The sequence below is a fragment of the Spea bombifrons genome, chromosome 6, assembly GCF_027358695.1.
Source record: "Spea bombifrons isolate aSpeBom1 chromosome 6, aSpeBom1.2.pri, whole genome shotgun sequence".
Taxonomy (NCBI): Eukaryota; Metazoa; Chordata; class Amphibia; order Anura; family Pelobatidae; genus Spea; species Spea bombifrons.
The window spans coordinates 37,749,803-37,768,126 of NC_071092.1; the positions used below are offsets into that span (position 1 = coordinate 37,749,803).

General features: G+C 39.3%; 1 protein-coding gene across 2 annotated transcripts; it reads right to left on the reverse strand.

Moving 5' to 3' along the window:
* Positions 1–523: 523 nt before the first annotated feature.
* On the reverse strand, positions 524–15,291 carry NMNAT2 (nicotinamide nucleotide adenylyltransferase 2). 2 transcript variants are annotated; one of them, XM_053469774.1, is made up of 11 exons: positions 15,167–15,291; positions 8,267–8,355; positions 7,191–7,258; positions 6,405–6,483; positions 5,180–5,306; positions 4,771–4,851; positions 3,857–3,901; positions 3,247–3,323; positions 2,999–3,100; positions 2,082–2,149; positions 524–1,621 (listed from the first exon to the last, which is right to left on the reverse strand). In XM_053469774.1, the coding sequence occupies exons 1-11, from the start codon at positions 15,249–15,251 to the stop codon at positions 1,519–1,521; spliced, it is 924 nt and encodes a 307-aa protein (XP_053325749.1). In that variant the 5' UTR covers positions 15,252–15,291; the 3' UTR covers positions 524–1,518. The 2 variants fall into 2 exon arrangements, with proteins under 2 accessions (XP_053325749.1, XP_053325750.1); XM_053469775.1 differs by having other exon boundaries at positions 4,771–4,847; positions 5,176–5,306.
* Between the last annotated feature and the right edge of the window lie 3,033 nt (positions 15,292–18,324).

The window sequence follows — 18,324 nt, forward strand, 5'->3', positions numbered from 1 at the left end:
CACTTGTTTTTCTTTAGATACATAATAAAGTAAATTTGTGCTTACAAGGAGCTAGAGTAGGCGCCTGCACTGGTGCGAAACTTCAACCAATATCCTCTTTGTTCCCGTAAGAATGATTTTACTTTAATATCTGAAGCAAAGCAAGTGCAGAGTTTTCTAAAAGTTTTTATTTGATACCAGTTGGCAACGACTTATTTCAATGAGGCACCCTAGGCAGTGGCTCAAAGTACCATTTAGGATATATATAGGATAGTGGGTATGGCTACACGGCTATAATAATGACTTCCCATGTTCTATGGCCTTTTAATAGGTGACATAAATAAGCCATGATGTATATAATTTATATTATTAGCGCTAGAGGTGCAAACATGACTGGATAAATAAATAACGTGTAAGTCTGATCTGTCTGTTGATAGAATGTATCTTTAGCTCCTTCGTAACATGTAGTATAGAACTATACTATACTATACTACATGTTACAAAGGAGTTAAAGGTACATTCTATCGACAGATCATTTTCTTCCTTCTTTACGTGGTTATTATACTTTACAATAACATTTTATTTTAATAGTCTTAAAAATCCAAGGTGTGCCCTAGAAATTAAATGCAATAATATCCACTGCACGCTATTTTTGTAAGATAAGAGCCGTTAGTTAAACTGTGTAAGTATTACAGGATGATGGTATAAGTTATTCTGTAATGCCGTTGGGTATATAGCATAATGGCCCTTGCACAAAGTAATGAGACAGATCAAATATGTATGTCCTGTGTTGTACAGTTGTAAGTGTGTCTTATACATCTAAAAAGATGTTCTTAGGTCAGAGAACCTGTTCTAAATGGTTGGTTTTCACCAGTTCCCTGGAACCCCTGCACTTTAATAAATAGTCACATGCCCTTACCACCCAGCCACGAGGGTAATATACATTTTGATAACACCATAGAGTTACAAGCACAGCAAGAACATGCTAGTCACGTGCAGCCCTCTTGCTGTGGTTAGACAATAACGCCCCTGATCTTATTAACCCCATAGTCCTTGATGGAAAGAGAATAAATGGTAGGTACATAGTGGCCTAATTACGGCCTTTGGTGCATCAGTGTAACAAGTACTGAAGATAACCAACACTTTGTGAATACATCCCAAATCTTAGATGATTGCTGCAGACAGGAATAACTATAAACCCATACAGTGTAGCATGATACACAAAGTACTATACAGGTTATTCATTTTCCTATCTTCTTGGTGCAGAATATTAAATCCGCCAGCGAAAGACTGTCCGAGCGGTGGGTGCTCCATATACTCTGAGCTTAAGACTCGCAAGATCTTTAGTGGAATGAAAAAGGCAGGTAGGTGGGGAAGGGGCCGTAATGAATGGGGACAGAATGTTTGTACAGGGGGTGTTATGCTCGATGAGGAAATAGTGGTGAGTAGTGATTAGTATTAGTAATACATTGTGATGAAGATGATGATGATGATGATGTGCGCACGCAGCAATGCCCCAGCACGTGCGAACAGGTCGTGTCAGCCCGATGTGTTGATGTACAGTTGGCTTTTTAGGACATAATCAATGACTGGCTGGGTCAAATAATCCACCACATGTCCATCCCCATGCTGCAGGGCCAACCTAAAAGAGAGCAAAAAATGCACGTTAAACACTGACTTTTACAGATTTCATTTACTAAATCATAGCAAAGGCCGAGGAGTTTTTCAAAGAATATATACCTAACATACTGGGGTCAGAATATTGTGGTTGGTTTCTGATGAAGGGAATGATTTTGAACAACCATGGAGTGTTGAGTATGTGTTAATGACCATACCCCAGAAGTGTCCTTTTTTAGGACTCTAAATCATCTGCCACTTTTTTCTCTCCCCTGATGTCTCTCTTTTCTAGGAATCCGAATGTTTGTTGGGTATGAGTGTATAACAGTGCTCTATGGCTCTAAAAGTCACTGTGTAAATTAAATAAATTATTCTCCAATTACATTGCTGAACCCATTACATGAATAGTCATCGCAAAGCCACATAAAAATTATTGGTACAACCAGACGTCTAACAACAAAACATAAAACAAACGTGTACTGTACCTGCTTTTGGTGGAGCTCACTGTGGACATTGGATGGTTAATGTCATCTTTAACCACCAGGATATTGCTCTGTTGGATAAAACAGTTAAATATAATCATTTGGAAACATTAAATGTACATTTATGAAAAGGTAAAACAAGTAAAATGTATAACACAAATCATACACATTATAGCAGCCCAACAATGAGCAACCCATAAGTTCTTAGGATGGGTGATTTCCATTTGTGTCCATTTACACATTAGCCACAGGGACAGATCCCACCATAAAGAAGACTCCAAATAGTGTCAGATTCTCTATAACGGGGCCAACTGCAGAAAATAGGAGAGGGGGGGTGATAACGTTAATCATTCACACACATCATTTTGATGTCAAAATGATATACAAAACAGCCAGGGGGTATTATTTAAAGAACGGTTTATGTTTTGACTAGCCTGATAGACGCTTCCCTGGGAACTTCTTGTGGTAGGTTACCTGGAGCTCTCCCTCTTCTGGGTGAGGCTTGCCAGTGTGCAGGCAGGGGCTAGCTATGCATGGGCCAGGGTTAGCTGTGCATAGCGGTGGGTTAATTAGACAGTGAAGGTACATGGCCAAATACCACCCACAGAAAGAAGAAACTGACTCAGCACTTTACCCGGGCCTTTGGGTCCTGGATATTTCCCAGGTATGGGTAGGTGATACAGAAACCTATTTTTCTGAAAATTTCAGTGCCAATGAATGCCCAACTCTCTCTTCCCGTACACTACCCTTTCTTCAGCTTCCCACTGACTGCCGTAGACAAGCTCTGATGCCATCTGCAGGCCTAATATACAAAATGCTTTCTCAAAAGTTTTTGGGTATCAGTTATATATCTCTAAATGTTAAATCATGCAGTACTGTATGAATAAAAATCAATGTAGTGCTAAAAAAAAAACACAGACCTTATATTTACGCAGCAAGGACGAGTGATTCATGATTTGCTCGGTGTCTGCTGCATCACGTGGAACAACCACAATTCCAAAATCCCCCACGATCACCTCCATCTGCAGGGAAACGCTTATATTGAGTAATGTATATAAAGAGGACTGAAATCCATCCGCAAAACATGCTACAACGAAAAGAACATTAAGATGATAAGATCACCCCGGCTTCACTACAGCGCAGAACAGCACCATCCGGAGATACTCACGTCTGACTCATTCCACAGGCCTGGGATGCAAAATGACTCAAGAAGGTCACTGCCACACAACAGCAGGATCCGCAGCTCTGAGTAGGAGGAAACAAATGTGTATGAACAGAAAAACATCTCTGCCTCACAATACATACACTACATATGATTATAAAGGGAACCGTCCAGGGGAAGCATTTATAGCCTTTTAGCCTCCACCTGGGGCAGAAAAAGGAGGTGTATATATCATGGTGGAAACTTGAAAAAGCCAAGACAAATGACAGCAATACAAATGTTTGTGTTTTCTTTATCCATAAATTAGAAGATGCCAGTTTAAGGCCACCGTACGATCATTCTCCAACCTATTCCAAATACTTGCTCAGGATGAATCGGTCACCCATAAGATGCACTCGCGCTAAAGGGGAGACTTATAGACTACTCAAGGGAGACATGAATGATTTTAACGATAGGAGTGGGCACCAAAATCACTTGTGCCTAGTGACTAACAGCCTTTGGGCTGGCCTTGACATTTGTTTTTATCTTATTGCCTGATAGCTTCATTCCCTTTTCTACTCTCCAGCCAGAAATGCTGGTCCTGCCCTCCTCTACCGATCACTATTTAAACTCTCACCTATCTCCTCGTATCGCATCACTGTTCCAAGGTTAGCATTTTCATCTGAAAAACAGAATGACAATATGAGTTAGTATAATAATCTGCTAATTACCTTTCTCTTAACCATAAATAGAGCATTTGCAGCAGAACATTAAGAAAAGGGTTAAAATATGTATTAAAATATTATTCTGCATAGTATATACAGCTATATTATCAACAGCTTCCGTCGACTTTCCACTGTTGGATTGACAGAGAGTGAGTGTGAGTGAGTGTGAGGGAACAGAAGGTTTCCTATATAAATATAGTCTCCTACGCTGTGTTTATGTTACTCATCAAGTAAGAATTCAGCCTACAGAGCATACAGTATAACAAGAAGATACCTTTCACGGTAACTGATTTCAGCTTAAACAGAAATAGGCACAGCATTCAGGAAAGGTTTTAAAGTTCTGGAATCCACTACCTGTAGAGTTGTTGACTCTGATGATTTTTGTAATGTACTTTATTAAAAGTAGGCAACAAAATATAGACAAGAGTATATGTTCTCATTTACACTGTGGATGATTCTCCTCAGAGAGGTAGAGAAACCATAATAATCGGCTCATCACAGTACATTTGTGGCTATAACCTGTATATCATCGCTTACAACTGGAATAAACTGAGTAGAATTGAGTGATAAATTAATTGTCTTGGATGAGGAAAAGATGAATTTGAGAAATACTTTGCAGGTGAAAGCAGCAAGAAGTGGAGTCAGTTGCATGACTAGCATTCATGGTGAGCAGGAGGCACAAAAAGAAACTGGCCTATTGGATGGTATGAGGCGGTTCATATGTTCACCAACATTACCATTTATTCTGGACTCTTGATAACCACATCCTTATAACCAAAACCATGAAAACACAATTATACCATAAAGGGTTATATTTAGTTCTCACCTACAAAGGTGACGCGTTGTAAGTTAGGGCGAACACAGCACATGCGACTCAGTCCCTCTCCGACTTTCCCCAGGATCCTCACTGGCAGAGAAAAAGGCACAAACATCATGACAAACATATATAAAGTTAAAGCAATTTCTACAAAAAATATTAGTATTATATAAATATATATAATGTTCTTTTTGGTTACATTGTTCAGCTTTTTAATCCCTCAAGGAGATGAACACGTTTTTTTGTATGTATAAAACTAAGGAATAGGACTAATCTAGAATGTGGCCGTTTCATGCATGACCCGCTGCTGACCGGTTGATAGCATACATTGAAACACTAGCATGATACAAACATTTTACTTTTGCAGATTATTACATTTCTACTGTCCCCCCCCCCCTGATACCCCATAGATACTTGCCTGCAGTGGGCTTATTGGCGAGGTTACTGTTCTGGTAAACCGGCTGTGTTGATTGATTGAGGGTCTGACCAATCACTGGTGTGACAGAGGGTGTGTTCACATTGGACAAGATGCACCCGGTGACCCTCTGATAAAAAAAAAATATATAAAAAATAAGACATGTCTATCTGACTCTATTTCCAGAGAAACGTTCAACTCCATCTGCCACCAACGCGGTTAAATCATCTCGCTAACGGCAAATGTGTAAGAACGCTCGGCAGGACTTGCTAATAAATATGGGACACATATCTTGGCTATCTCTGCAGTAAAGTACAAACTAGTGATGGGTTTGCCCAATCTTCACCTTCACCATAAAAATATAAGATGTATTTCAGTGAATTACAGGTGAAACGTCAATAACTTGCCAATATTGCTGCTAGGGCAACAAATCGGGCCCTGAAGTACACAGCTGCATACCATGAGAGCATAAAGGACTGCAACTGCCCCAAAGTACCAGGGACACTTAATTGCCCCAATCCAAGCCTGGAAGAAACTTGTGCTGTCCTTAAACAATTTATTAAAAATGCGGTGAGACAAAATGTCTCATCCTAATACTAGGATCTTCCCCCTAGAGTAGAGTGGTCCAAGTATGTATATCTTGCTCACCTAGTAAGGTGTATACATGCCTTATTGGCTAGGAATAGGCCTTTGGGACACTTTTGTCCTTTTGTATACACTTTGCCAAGGATCCCTGGAAAATTGGATCAGACTCTGGAGATGATGGTTCTCTTCTACCATTTAATTTTGTATGGACTTATTTTTTGCAAACCACAAAGTGTCTTTAAGACAATATATAAAGTTCCAGAACTTTATATATTGTCTTAAAGACACTTTGTGGTTTGCCAGGAACTGTCTGGTAGGGAACAGGTCACTGTCAGAGACTGTCGCAGGCTGAACCTCAGATCAATCAACGACTGCTCCATTAATGAAGCTATTAAAGAGGAGGATTTATCCCAGCCCTCAATCTCCTGGTCTCCTCTGCCCTTAGCATTTTGTCATAGCCTTTTCACCCTACCTCACCTCCTACATCGCCAGGTGTGCAGTACCACATGTTGTGGGGCTCTGGCACTGTTAATGTTTTTTGTTGTTGTGCCTTGATTATTGTTCAATGTGCTATGTTTCATGTCAATGTACGATTGATTGATGTCTCGGGTATACTGCTTCAGTGGACAGGACACCTACGTACCTTCATAAGGTCTCGATGATGCTCCAGAACACTGCAGGTTGTCTGCCAGGTCTCTTGGTAACATTCCCAAGGGTCTACCCTAGAATAGAAAATCGAGTTCATTGAATTACTGCCACACAACATAATCTTTCAGCAAAGTGGCATTCAGTTATGAAGAGTGGATATATGAATCTGTGCCATTAATAGGTCTCTCCTATTTCTACCATTTCATGGCCGGGGCATTCGATCGTTTTGGCCCCCAAGCAGCTGCTTAAGCTGGTAGTGCCACTTATGGGTGTTAATGAATGCATTCATACATTTATTTTACGTTGTGACACTGCAACAAGAACTATACTCCTAATGCATATAACTCCCTGATATCACCAGTCCCAGTGGGCTTCTCCTCGAGATGGCCCAAAATAATGGGTAATGTGGGAGATTTGTTAAAACTCTCCTCGGATGTAGCTACGCAACTAGTTATACAATTTTCTGTTGGTACCGCTTAGCGTTCATATCACGTTGGATGTTTACAAGTTTTTGTTCTGATTTTTTTATAGAATTGTAGAAGGAAATTAGTCCAGTAATATTTGTCTTATTTTTAATTTTAAGGCTATTTAAATAAATATGAGCAGTCACATATTATGCTTTTATACACTAGCAATGCGGAACCCCAGCAGGATTACCCATCATCTGGTTACAAATTAGCAAATATATGGCCTGAGCTGGCATTTCATTTGGTTTGTTCACCCTCGATAACCCATTACAATAAAAAATGAAAGTAACTCTTTCCGCACAGATCCATCTCACCTGATCCAGTCCGAATTCTGCACAGCCAGCTGGCACATGTTAAGACGATGCCGACTTGAGACCAAGCCCTTAAAACAGAAGAGAATTCAAACTCATCGTTTCAGCAAAGACGGCTGATTATTTCAGTATAAGGGAGATACACGATATTGAAAATAATGTTATCAGCCGAAAGAGGCAACGAGGGAGACTGATCCTGCGCATAACCTTTTTTCAAGATCTTACAATGCATTATCACAAACTCTTGCTCATACTGTAGAGAATAAACTGTATGAAAAATCTGTAACAAATAACATTACAAAATAGTTTCTTTTTATGCAGGACTTCTGGTGGTAATTATTATTTTTTTCTTTATATCCCTAAAATAAAAAATAGACTGTTATGTTTCACATAACTGCTGAGTTCAACTGGTTTCTTAAAAAGCGCCTTAAAATTTAGTAACATTTGGATACTTTGATAAGAAAAATGGATATAGCTGTATTACAGGGAAAAGAAAAAATGTCGGTGCGCTAAGCTAGTCACAGGCTCAAAAAATATAAATGTGTAATACGAGGCCTACCAAACAGGTGTAAGCATGCTGCAAGAAACAGTGTGTTGGCTGTACAATGTATACAAAAAACAAAAACTGTCTGCGCTTCTTACCCTAATAAAGTTGGCAACAAATATATAAACATATAACCTCTCATATAACCAAAACCTCTCATTTATATTATGTTTATATATTTGTTGCCAACTTTATTAGGGTAAGAAGCGCAGACAGTTTTTGTTTTTTTGTATATAGCTGTATTAGCCTAAGAGAAAATGAAGTCTTTGGTTAAACTCGATACTTAATAATCAGACCAGCATAGGAAACGTTACAAATCCTTTCGGAATGTTGGCCCAATAAAAGTTATCAATTCCAACTAAAGTCACAAATTGCATCTATTGATACAATCTGTACATTTAATCTGATATCACTTTACCTTTCATTATTTACCAAACTGAGGAATGAGCTCTACTAACATAGATTAAATTAGTTTTAAAAAAACTTTAGCTTTGCTGTAGTTTTATGTGCAAACAACAAGATTTTACAATTTTACCTGTTTTCCATAGGAATCATGAACCGGGGAGATGATTCCTCCAATAACAATAAATCTTCCAGTCTTGTGCAGATAATCCCGCGCTCGCTCTGTGAAAGATGGGGCAAATGAAAAACAAGAGTTAATGAATTAAAGATCATTTGCCTAGACGGACTGATACAATGCTGCGGAAAGGGTTTATCCACTATGTCCCAAATGACCCGAGAGCACCCAAACCCAAGTGCTACTGGGATGAACCCATCAGTAGAACTGGAAGATGGAGTTCTGATAGGTTCAGCTCAATTTTCCGGGAACTCACCATGTCTTCCTTCGATACAGTTTGATACATTTAATAAGAATGATGTCAACAGATTATTAAGCAAAAATTATATATTGCTATTCCGCCTAAAAGCTGTGCCTTAGAGAGACCGACCTTATATCATTGTTATACAGTCCTCATTACTATTACTATGCCCCATTTCATTGTTCTTCCCCCCGGTTTTGCCCCACATGCCACTGAATTCAGGGCTAATTAGGTAAAATAGTCCATGACATTAAGTAATATTAAGTAAAAATCCTAAGAATACTAAAAGCACCAAAACCACAAGCTGTAAAGGGTCTTGATAAAAATAATGCAATAAATCAATAAATCTAACAGCTGTGTTATTGACTTTTTTTTTTTTTTTTTTTTTTTAAGAAAGGTCTCTGCCGTTAATGATGTGAACTTTGGGCTGTTTCAGCACCCGGTACCGGATAGCTCCGAAAACACTCATTCTAATAAAACAATGGCTTGCAATCTCATGTGCATTTAACCGGTGTGAAGCACACCGAAGAATAATTTGGCAATGCACAATTTTTTTATTACACATACTTTTTATTCATTTTTATTCTACTGTTTAATATTTTTTTAGTTTTTAGTGAGTGATTTTTAGTCCATAAAAGAGCATCTTTAAAATCCTCAAATGGATACCATCAGAAAAAAATTGTTAGATTTGCTTGAGTTTAAATCCTGTAGTATTATTATAACTATTATTAATTATTATTATTATTATTATTAATAATTCCTCCCAATTAGCATTTTGTTGTTGGGTTCATGCAGCCTTTGTAAGACGGGAACAGATTACTTCAGGGTAGGATATGGAATATATAATTTTATAGATTTGCCATATTTTGTTGTTTCGAATATGCTAAATAGTCATTTTCTTTTACAATATCTCCAGACCAATTACAGATGTAAAAACAAGCAGTATAGGCCTATAGGTAGTTTTCATAAAATAATTTTGCTAAATGCTGATCACCTTTAATGGGAAAAATATGGGCAAACAATAAGAACGATACATTTGAACTTCTGCTCTCATCTAATCTAATAAACTGAATACAGTGTCTCCTGCGATACTATATTATATCACAACAATGACATAAAAAGACGAAAGGTTAATCTTGCCGGAAGTACCTTCTTTCACAAAGTAGCTATTTTTTGCTGAAGATCGTCCTCATTTTACAAGGAACCACATAAACGTCTTCTTTTAGAATCACTAAGTTACAGACAACACTAGTCTCTGTTAGTTTAAGTAGAGCTTGGCTTGAACTAAAATCCAGACATGATGAGTGGCATCATACCGTACAACCCACTGCTAAGGAGATCCATACTATACAACTATCTGTATATTGATATAGAGCCTCATACAGTACAGCATATATAAATTATACAGGTAGTCAGCCAAGGGTTGGATTAAAACCAGTCATTTATCAGTCATCAGTGCTCAAGGAGGACACAGCAGTCAGCAATTGGTCAAGAACAGTAATCACTTAGCCACCATGAGGAGCAACGAGGAAGCAGGCCTATTCTTTCGTTATTACTGAAGTGTTGTAGGGACTAATGTGCCTATGCAAACTCCACTCCGGAGCGTGATGTGTGCCCTACAAACATTCCTGGTTGAGGGTGCAGCGATGAGACATCATTCTCCGGCATCCTCAATCATCAGATGAGAGTTCCGGGATCTGCTACTTTGAAATGTAATCATCATTGATAAACTCAACCCCATATCTTCTGGAAAGAACAGAGGTGTGCTTGAGATGGGCGGAACACACAAATGTTCCAATGAGGGGAAGATATAGTAGGGAAACCAACAGCTTGGAGACCAAAAAGGGAAAGTATATGTATAGATAGAATGGTAAGCAATCTTTGTCATGTCAGAAGATTATTATTTATCGATTTGTATCGGTGGCATTTTTATCTTTGGTGCGGCCTACTTGGCCAGAATACACCACTGGCCATCAAATTCTCCAGGGCTGTGCAATGCGTAAACGGGATATAATTAGTTAGTGTATCACATAACGATGCAACTCCCCCACACATACCCAAATTCATAGCATTTCTAACTCTGCGATTTTCTTCTATCTCCATTTTTACATGAATAAATAAACTGGACTAGCTGTTATCCACGGAGTACAGCACATTTAGTCTCATTATTTATTAATGCTATGACTGATACTTATAATGTGATCACTGCCCTTATGACAAAGTCTCTGTCATTTCTTTTCTAGATTTAAGGTCTCTGGCCCTATTAACTTATTATTAAGCAAGGGTTTTTTTTTCATTTGTGGCCTTAATCGGGAGTTTGTGCATTAGGCAGCATGTTCTACCTCAAACCTGTTATTTAAACGTCCCTTTTCTTGCAATTTAATTCTATTTTAAGAATGCAATGTACACCTGATATTTTCCAGTAAAAGATCCAAGATACCAATTAGATCAAACATGTAATATAAAAATATAAAACTTGATGGCACATAAGAGCCCTTTGGCCCAGTGCCATAATAATCTTCAGCACTGCTCTAGGCCCAAGCCAGGGCAGTGCCACTGTAGTCCTTAATGCGTAATATCGAGATATAAAATCATATTCCTTTTAAAATTCAGGGGCACTGTGGAGGTTGTGCCAACTCGGCTTAGTCCTCCATCGTGTTAGTGGGCCGGTTGGGAAGATGGGTGATCCTCTTTTAAACCACCCTATTGAGCAATGGTGCTGCAGAAAGCTTGATCTCTCAAAAATCCCCCTGGAGCTGCCACCCTAGACCTAGTCGGCCTAAGACAGACTACTTCACTGCTTTAGCCCACTTAGTATAACCATTTGCAATACTTTCACATACCTTCCTTTACTCTTGGCCATTTCTTAAGTTAAGCCTTGGCCCATTGCATGCATGTTTTGATTCCCTCACTGTGGAAGGCATTACCACGTCTACTGGAAGGCCATTCCCCTTATCCCTTACCTACCACCCACTCAGTGAACAAATATTTTCTTGCATTGCTAACCATTGATGCTAACCATTTGAAATCCATAATCTGCAATGTGCGTAAGTGGCTTTTCTGGATAGAATACTTTTTATTCCATTGGGGGCCCAAAACATTCCTGTCCCTCCTGTGGAGTTCCCTTCCCCGTTCCCTCAGACTTTCTGCCTCGTACGCAACTTTTAAAACCTCTCTGAAAACCCACCTGTTTAGGGAAGCGTACAATATTCCTTCCCAACCATCATCATAATCAAGCCATCTGAACAATCAACAGCTTCAACTCATCATCGGAACCAGATCAACTCATCCAAGCCTTCCTCTCCTGTTGTCTCACTTCCCCCTCAACCACCGACTAGATTGTAAGCTCGCAAGAGCAGGGCCCTCTTCTCCATTGTACCAGTTATTGTATGTGTTTCTAAATTGTTCTTCTGACTGTAACAGCGCTGCGGAATCTGCCCGCGCTTTATAAATAAATGTAATATAATAGAAGAAGGGGCTGCACAGAATGCCCATAAAGAAGCACAACAAACATACAACAAATAAGAAAAAAAAATATCTTCTAGTGACAACTCATCGCTCGTGAGAAGAAACCAAGCAGAGCTTCCGTTTAGAAAAAAACAACAATTGTTCTTGGTATTTTATGAGGATCTCAAGGGAAACACATTTAGAAGCAAATGCCTCAGACTTCAAACATCAATACTCCCTACCAATCAATAACGAAGATTTACAGATACGTGACTTATTAATACGAGCTGTACTCGGTAGCCGATGGCAACGGATGTCTGCTTTTAAGATAGAAATAAAGATTGAAAGTATGTGTATAGAAACACAACATATAGTGATCTTTATGGATATGTATCCTGATCACAGCATCACCTATTCATGTTACCAAAAACAGATGCTAATAAATGTGTTTGATGCAAATAAGCAAGAATGGCGTCTCTAAAACAAACATACAAACACACAAATGTGGCGGTGGCCACGCAAAAAAAACCATGCATTCAAGATGTTGTGAAATTGTATCTACAACATGTGTATTGATATCCAACACGCATGCTTTATCCTAATCTTTTCCTTATGGAGCAAAAACCCTCCATTGTAAAGCTAATATTGGCACACTGACTCCATAATGTCCACAACCACCATTTCTAAACCAAATTACTGATTGGGTCTGGGTGCATGTATTGAAGTTATCAGACTAATCTAATCCCAGAGCAGATCATTCTCGCAGAATGTAAAATGTCAAGCAATCCCCCTCCCCTGTAAAAACTGGTACTATTTTGGACATTGTCCAAGCAAATGCCATAAATTGGTACAAAAAAGGTTACTTAATTCTCAATGATGAGTACAAAATTCCAACCAGAGGTTCTACTACTAAACTGCTCAATATCAATGTATCAATCTTTACCATAGTTTAAAAAAGGAAAATGTATGCATTTGCCATGTAAATACAAATATATTTGATCTATATATTACAGATATTGTGTGAATATAGAAACAAAGTACTTGATTTAGTACAACATACACATGCAGAGTGTTTTTTTCTTTATTATGGCAAGTATAATGATTTTCTGAGATATGTAAACATAATGGACAGAATTGACACGGTTTATGATATGGGATATTTAGCAAGGTTCTCCAGGTGATATTAATTTGGAGAAGTTGAATATTAAAGTGATTCCTTTACGTGGACATCCCCATCATTTATAAAGAAATGTGAAACATGAATTTGAATACTTTGGGGTAACAAAAAAAAAACCAAAAAACATATTTTTAGAGAACACAATAATGTAGAATACGTGGCCCACATCGCAACTCATGGTTTTAACCAAACTTGTGGACCAGTTATGTGACAGATTATCCAGGCACAAAATGAACAAACCACTACTTTCTCCTTGTATACTGGCCTAGGGTTGGAGGTCAAGGAGGAGTCAGGCCCTCTGATGTGAACGTTCTGTGGGCACATTACCCAGTTTAGTGATCAGATTCCCTGGTGGACCCCTTCTCCATGGGCTGGTTAGGAAGATCAGAGGTCTTCCTTGTAATTGTCCCGGTTACACTACAAAGGTGTGTGTCTCGCTGACACAGCCTCCATAGTATCATTACACAGTGCCACGCATCCTTCTGAGGCAGAGCATCAGGACATGACTGTGGATGTGGCCCACAACTTCTTTATTTTTGTGTCTGGTTCCTTTCAGAGCTGATTTTTAGAGGGTTACAAAATTGTTCTTTTTAGGGGAGGCTTTTACAATGGCTTTATTTGATGGCTATAACTTTCTTTCCCTGCGACCCCACTAGTGAATCACAGGCACTCCTCGGCATGTATAAGACCAAGGTGACGCTGTGAAGAATTTAGTTTTAATGAAAATGGTCATCCACGTTGATTTGTATAAAGTTTAGAAACAATTTGTTTACCATCATTCAGGTCTCACACCATATAATAAAAGGCGGTGTCTCGGACCGGCTCCTAAAATCCCTGTAGATATTATAATAGATCTAAAGTAGATGAATGGGAATACTTCATCGTTAGGGTGAGGAACATATAGAAAATGAACATTGCAAGACTGAACTCAAATCATTACTGGCCTGGATCATGCATCTTTAATGTGTGCCTATTTAAAGGGTGTTCTGGTCACATGGCATATTTTATAGATAATGTTCTGTGAAGCAGGCTAGTCTGGAGGGCTTCTAATTGCTCGAAAGGTCCCTTGTCCATCACAAAGGTCAATGCACTAACACCTTTGAAGGAGTGCTGTCAATCACCATTCTGTTTCAATAGGTCTCCAGGATAAGGAACAGTTAAGTTTATAATCTCTGTGATATTTATTTGCATCCAAGGAGGTTCTGTTCTCCACACACAGAAAATGCACAGGATTAATGTCGGTTCATCATCATGATGAAACAGTTATATCCTTCAAATAAGCAATAGGCTTATGCCCAGTTCTAGTGACCGTTGGCAGCGGACAGACTGGCAGCTGGAAACTACAACTCCCATCATAGTAAGCAGTTGGAATGCTGGAAATGCAACATGGTTAATCCTAATGTTAACCATAAGACTATTCCATACCTGAGTCCAAATGCCCTCTTCTGAACATCAGCTATAGTACCTCTTTGTACTGAACAGTTATCATGCATAAATCCATTCATGCGCAGAACTCCTTCCTTCATCTGTTCCCTGTCTGGGGGACCTGCAGAGAGCTATTAACACTTAACTCCCTGGTACGCTTTGTCTGTTGAACTGTTATTTTTCTGGAGAAATACAAGGCTCTAGCCTAAATCCTAACTCGCGCATGCACTGAGCAGTCTGTTAACACATATACAGGGATGTGACAGTCCTACCCTTTCCGCTCACTCCTTCTCTAGGGCACGAGGCTTGGGGGACTCTGCATCTTTTATCATGAAGAAATGCCGATGAGGCATATACAGTGGAAATAAAATAATGGGATGATTGGCAGAAGAACAGGAGACATGGACATATAAATGGAAGATGGGAGGATGGAAAGGATCTAGATGGATGTATATGGAGATAACAACTGATTATGATGCTGGGGGATGAGATAAAAAAACATATACGATAAATAGAAAACAATAAAGTGAGACAGGTGCAGGCATCTGCTGGAGAATAAAAGACTCACCAAACATCTGAATATGTCCTTTTGTGATAGGATTGAAGCTGCCGCAGGAAAGCAGGATAACATGGGTTTTTGTGGTCTCAGACATGCTGATGGGGATTAAATCAGAAGATGAATCAGGAAGCCAAATTGTGGTGGGGGATAATTTACGGGTTGGGTGTTTGGATTTAAGGGTTTCTATGATGTGGGTGGGTATCCTTTGCCTCTGCAGAGAAAGGAGATCAGACTGGCTGCTGAACACTCAGAGGAGCAAATGCAAGATGCAGCACGTCACAGCCTATGTCTCCCTCCCCCTCCTTCCTCACTTGGCTCTCTGTGCCTATAACCTTCCCCCATTAACTACTACAGATCCATGCACCCACCTGATCCATCCTTTGTCATACTTAATTCAAGACAACACAACTTCGTGCCACCTCATACACAAATGTGTGGTGCTACAAACAGTGGCAATTTGTGTATCAATAAAAAGAAATCTTTGAGATCAGATAGTGGAGATAAATTTTCCATACATGTGCAATACTCTTACCTGGTCATTTTGTTCATCCTAAAGTCTGTATAATATATATTGCGACAAACCCTGTAGCATGAGGGCCATACATGTCACATTTAGGGGTCCTAAGCACAGTCCTCTAGGGCAATCAGAGTCAGGAACACCAGCTTTGAACAAAACAGCACTTTATTTTAATCAATTAAACCCCCAAAAAAACAAATCATAAAAAGAAAACATAGCTCCCAATTGGAGCCCTCTCTAACTGAACTATGCTGGTCCAGACTGACCAGCCTAATCACCCACTACCTCAACCTCCAAGCCAGACCCAGCTACGCCAGGCTCTGGAAAACCTCCCCCAGACAGCACACAAAATGTCCAGGCAGGTATTGCCTCACTTGGCTCAGGGATGGTCTTCTTCAGGGCCTCTCCTTGCCCTGGGAGCACAGGGAACTTCCTCTTCCCCCAACAGTCTCCCTGAGTATCAGGCTCCAGGGGGTTTTAATGTCCAGCACCTGTGCCTGATGCCAGCCCCATAGGAATTCCGGACCGGATCCTGCAGATTTCTTGCCTCCTGGAAAACCCGGCATTGAATTTGCACAGCATGGGGAAACGGAGCATTGGCCCACCCTGCTCTCCAATTGCTCCACCCCAGGGACCCATATGTATAATCTGCATAGCAGCTGTACCCAGATGCCATGCCAATCAACTCCCTGGGGTATATATATATATATATATATATATATACTGTATACTGTATATGTTGTAAGAGTATTGAACGTGTCAATAACATGATGGGTTTGTTATGACTGGAACATACAATTGAGAGGGAAATGTGTAGGATTTAGGGTCAATTACTAGTCTAATCATGATAACCAGCCTATACGTGGCTGCAATTTCACCCACCATAAAAAACTTGCCTGCTCCCACATTTCATTGATTGCAGCAGAGCCACACATTTCATATTCACAGTGGCTATTCTCTGCTTTTTATTAAAGCGTAAACTACTGGTAATGCATAGTATGTGATGATAGATAAGAACCATTCAGTCCATCTAGTCTGCCCATTTAAAGAATCAGACCTTTATCTATCCTTTGTCTTCTCTTAGATTCAGGATATATTTATGTATGTTTAAATTGGCACACTTTATGAAACTATACCACCTCTGCTGTTCCACTTATTTTTCTCCCTCTCGGTAATGTAAAACTTTCTTACATTCCATCTATGCATCTGACCCTGCTTCTGATTTAATTATAAAGATGCTGGTATACACATTATCATCAATAATCATAATGAATTGTATTCAGACATACAATTTATGTAGATCATGTCTGTATTCATTGTGCAATGGTAAAGGGGGTAATGAGAAAAGTTGAGTCCCACACATAGTGCCTTTTACAAGCACCCTCTTTCCCATTCACCTGTTTTCCCGCTTCCAACCATTAAATCCATTTTGACATCACACTTTTTTCTTTCATTCAGCTCCTCTTTTCCCACTATTCCACCCCACTATTTTAGCTCCCTCCTTTCCAGATTCCCCTCTACTGCTTTTTTTCTCAGCTCTACCTCTTCCCACTTCACTTCATCTCAAGGTTCAAAGCTGAATGTGTATCCCAAGGTCAGCTTATACAAAAATACTCCTACTGAATCCTCTTTGGACCACTGCAAAAAATATTAATATTAAATACACCGTGTGATCGGGTTGCATTGGCTATGAGTGTAGAAATCCGATGGAATAATTCATCATTCTACTGCCAAAGACCCTGATTACACAGCTTTTGATATCTATATATATATATATTACATTACAAACACAGTCTGGGCACCTGGACATGGACTTAACACTTTTATCTTAGGACATAGATCTGTGTCCTGGTTCAGAGAACTATGAAGTCATTACACATGTTCAATGGGAGTAGCTCTATATTTCCAGTTGTTTGAGGCTCTACTACTTCACCTCATTCTCCTGATCACCAGTCAAGAGAATGAGCTAAAAAAACAGTTGGAAAAGTCATTTAGCCAAGATACCAAAATCTCAACTCTTTACTATGTGACAACAGCTAATAGCGAGGTGTACTATGTCTAGGAAAGATGATATTGATCTGTTTGTGCAAATAGCTAAAATGAGCAGCTGTGTCCTTCCTTTGCCCCTGGGAAGCTCTTGATGGTGATTTCTGAAGCCGTTTCCAAAAGTAATTTTCTTTGTCGCTGTCCCATACATATGTACTCTCTTTGGGTACCTGGTGGATAGTTATAAATTTTGCTTTTGGTTAATATAGTTTTTTTTCAGTGGTTGGTGTTTGTGCGGTTGGACTCGAGGAACATGAGGTTCATTGATCAATGTCTTCATGATCAGCGTCCTAGAAGGAAAGAAAGTTGGTTATGTAGTAACAAGTATTCTGGCGCAAACTTGTATATCTGGTCTTATTACCATAGCAACTAATATAGTGGACCAATAAGTAGGATTGTTTCTTTGGTTGTTACACTTTTGGAACTTTGTACCAGAAATGATTATAAATAATGCCTTGTACTGGTGTTCGTGGTTTTTTTCCACTAAGGATTCTAGAGTCTTGTGTAAGTGGTATCTAGAGGCATGGAAAACGTTTCTGGTAAGTAATTGCAGAGCTTTACTATCATCCTGCCAGTTGCCTAGCGGCATTCCATCTACTGAGTC

Bases quoted from the DNA above. Each gene is read 5' to 3' on its own strand.
- NMNAT2 (XM_053469774.1), bottom strand. From the start codon at position 15,251: ATGTCTGAGACCACAAAAACCCATGTTATCCTGCTTTCCTGCGGCAGC. The intron at 5,307-6,404 runs GTACGTAGGTGT...TTTTTTTATCAG, and splicing joins ATCATCGAGACCTTATGAAG to AGGGTCACCGGGTGCATCTT. The intron at 2,150-2,998 runs GTCTGTGTTTTT...TTTATCCAACAG, and splicing joins CCTTGCTGCGTAAATATAAG to AGCAATATCCTGGTGGTTAA.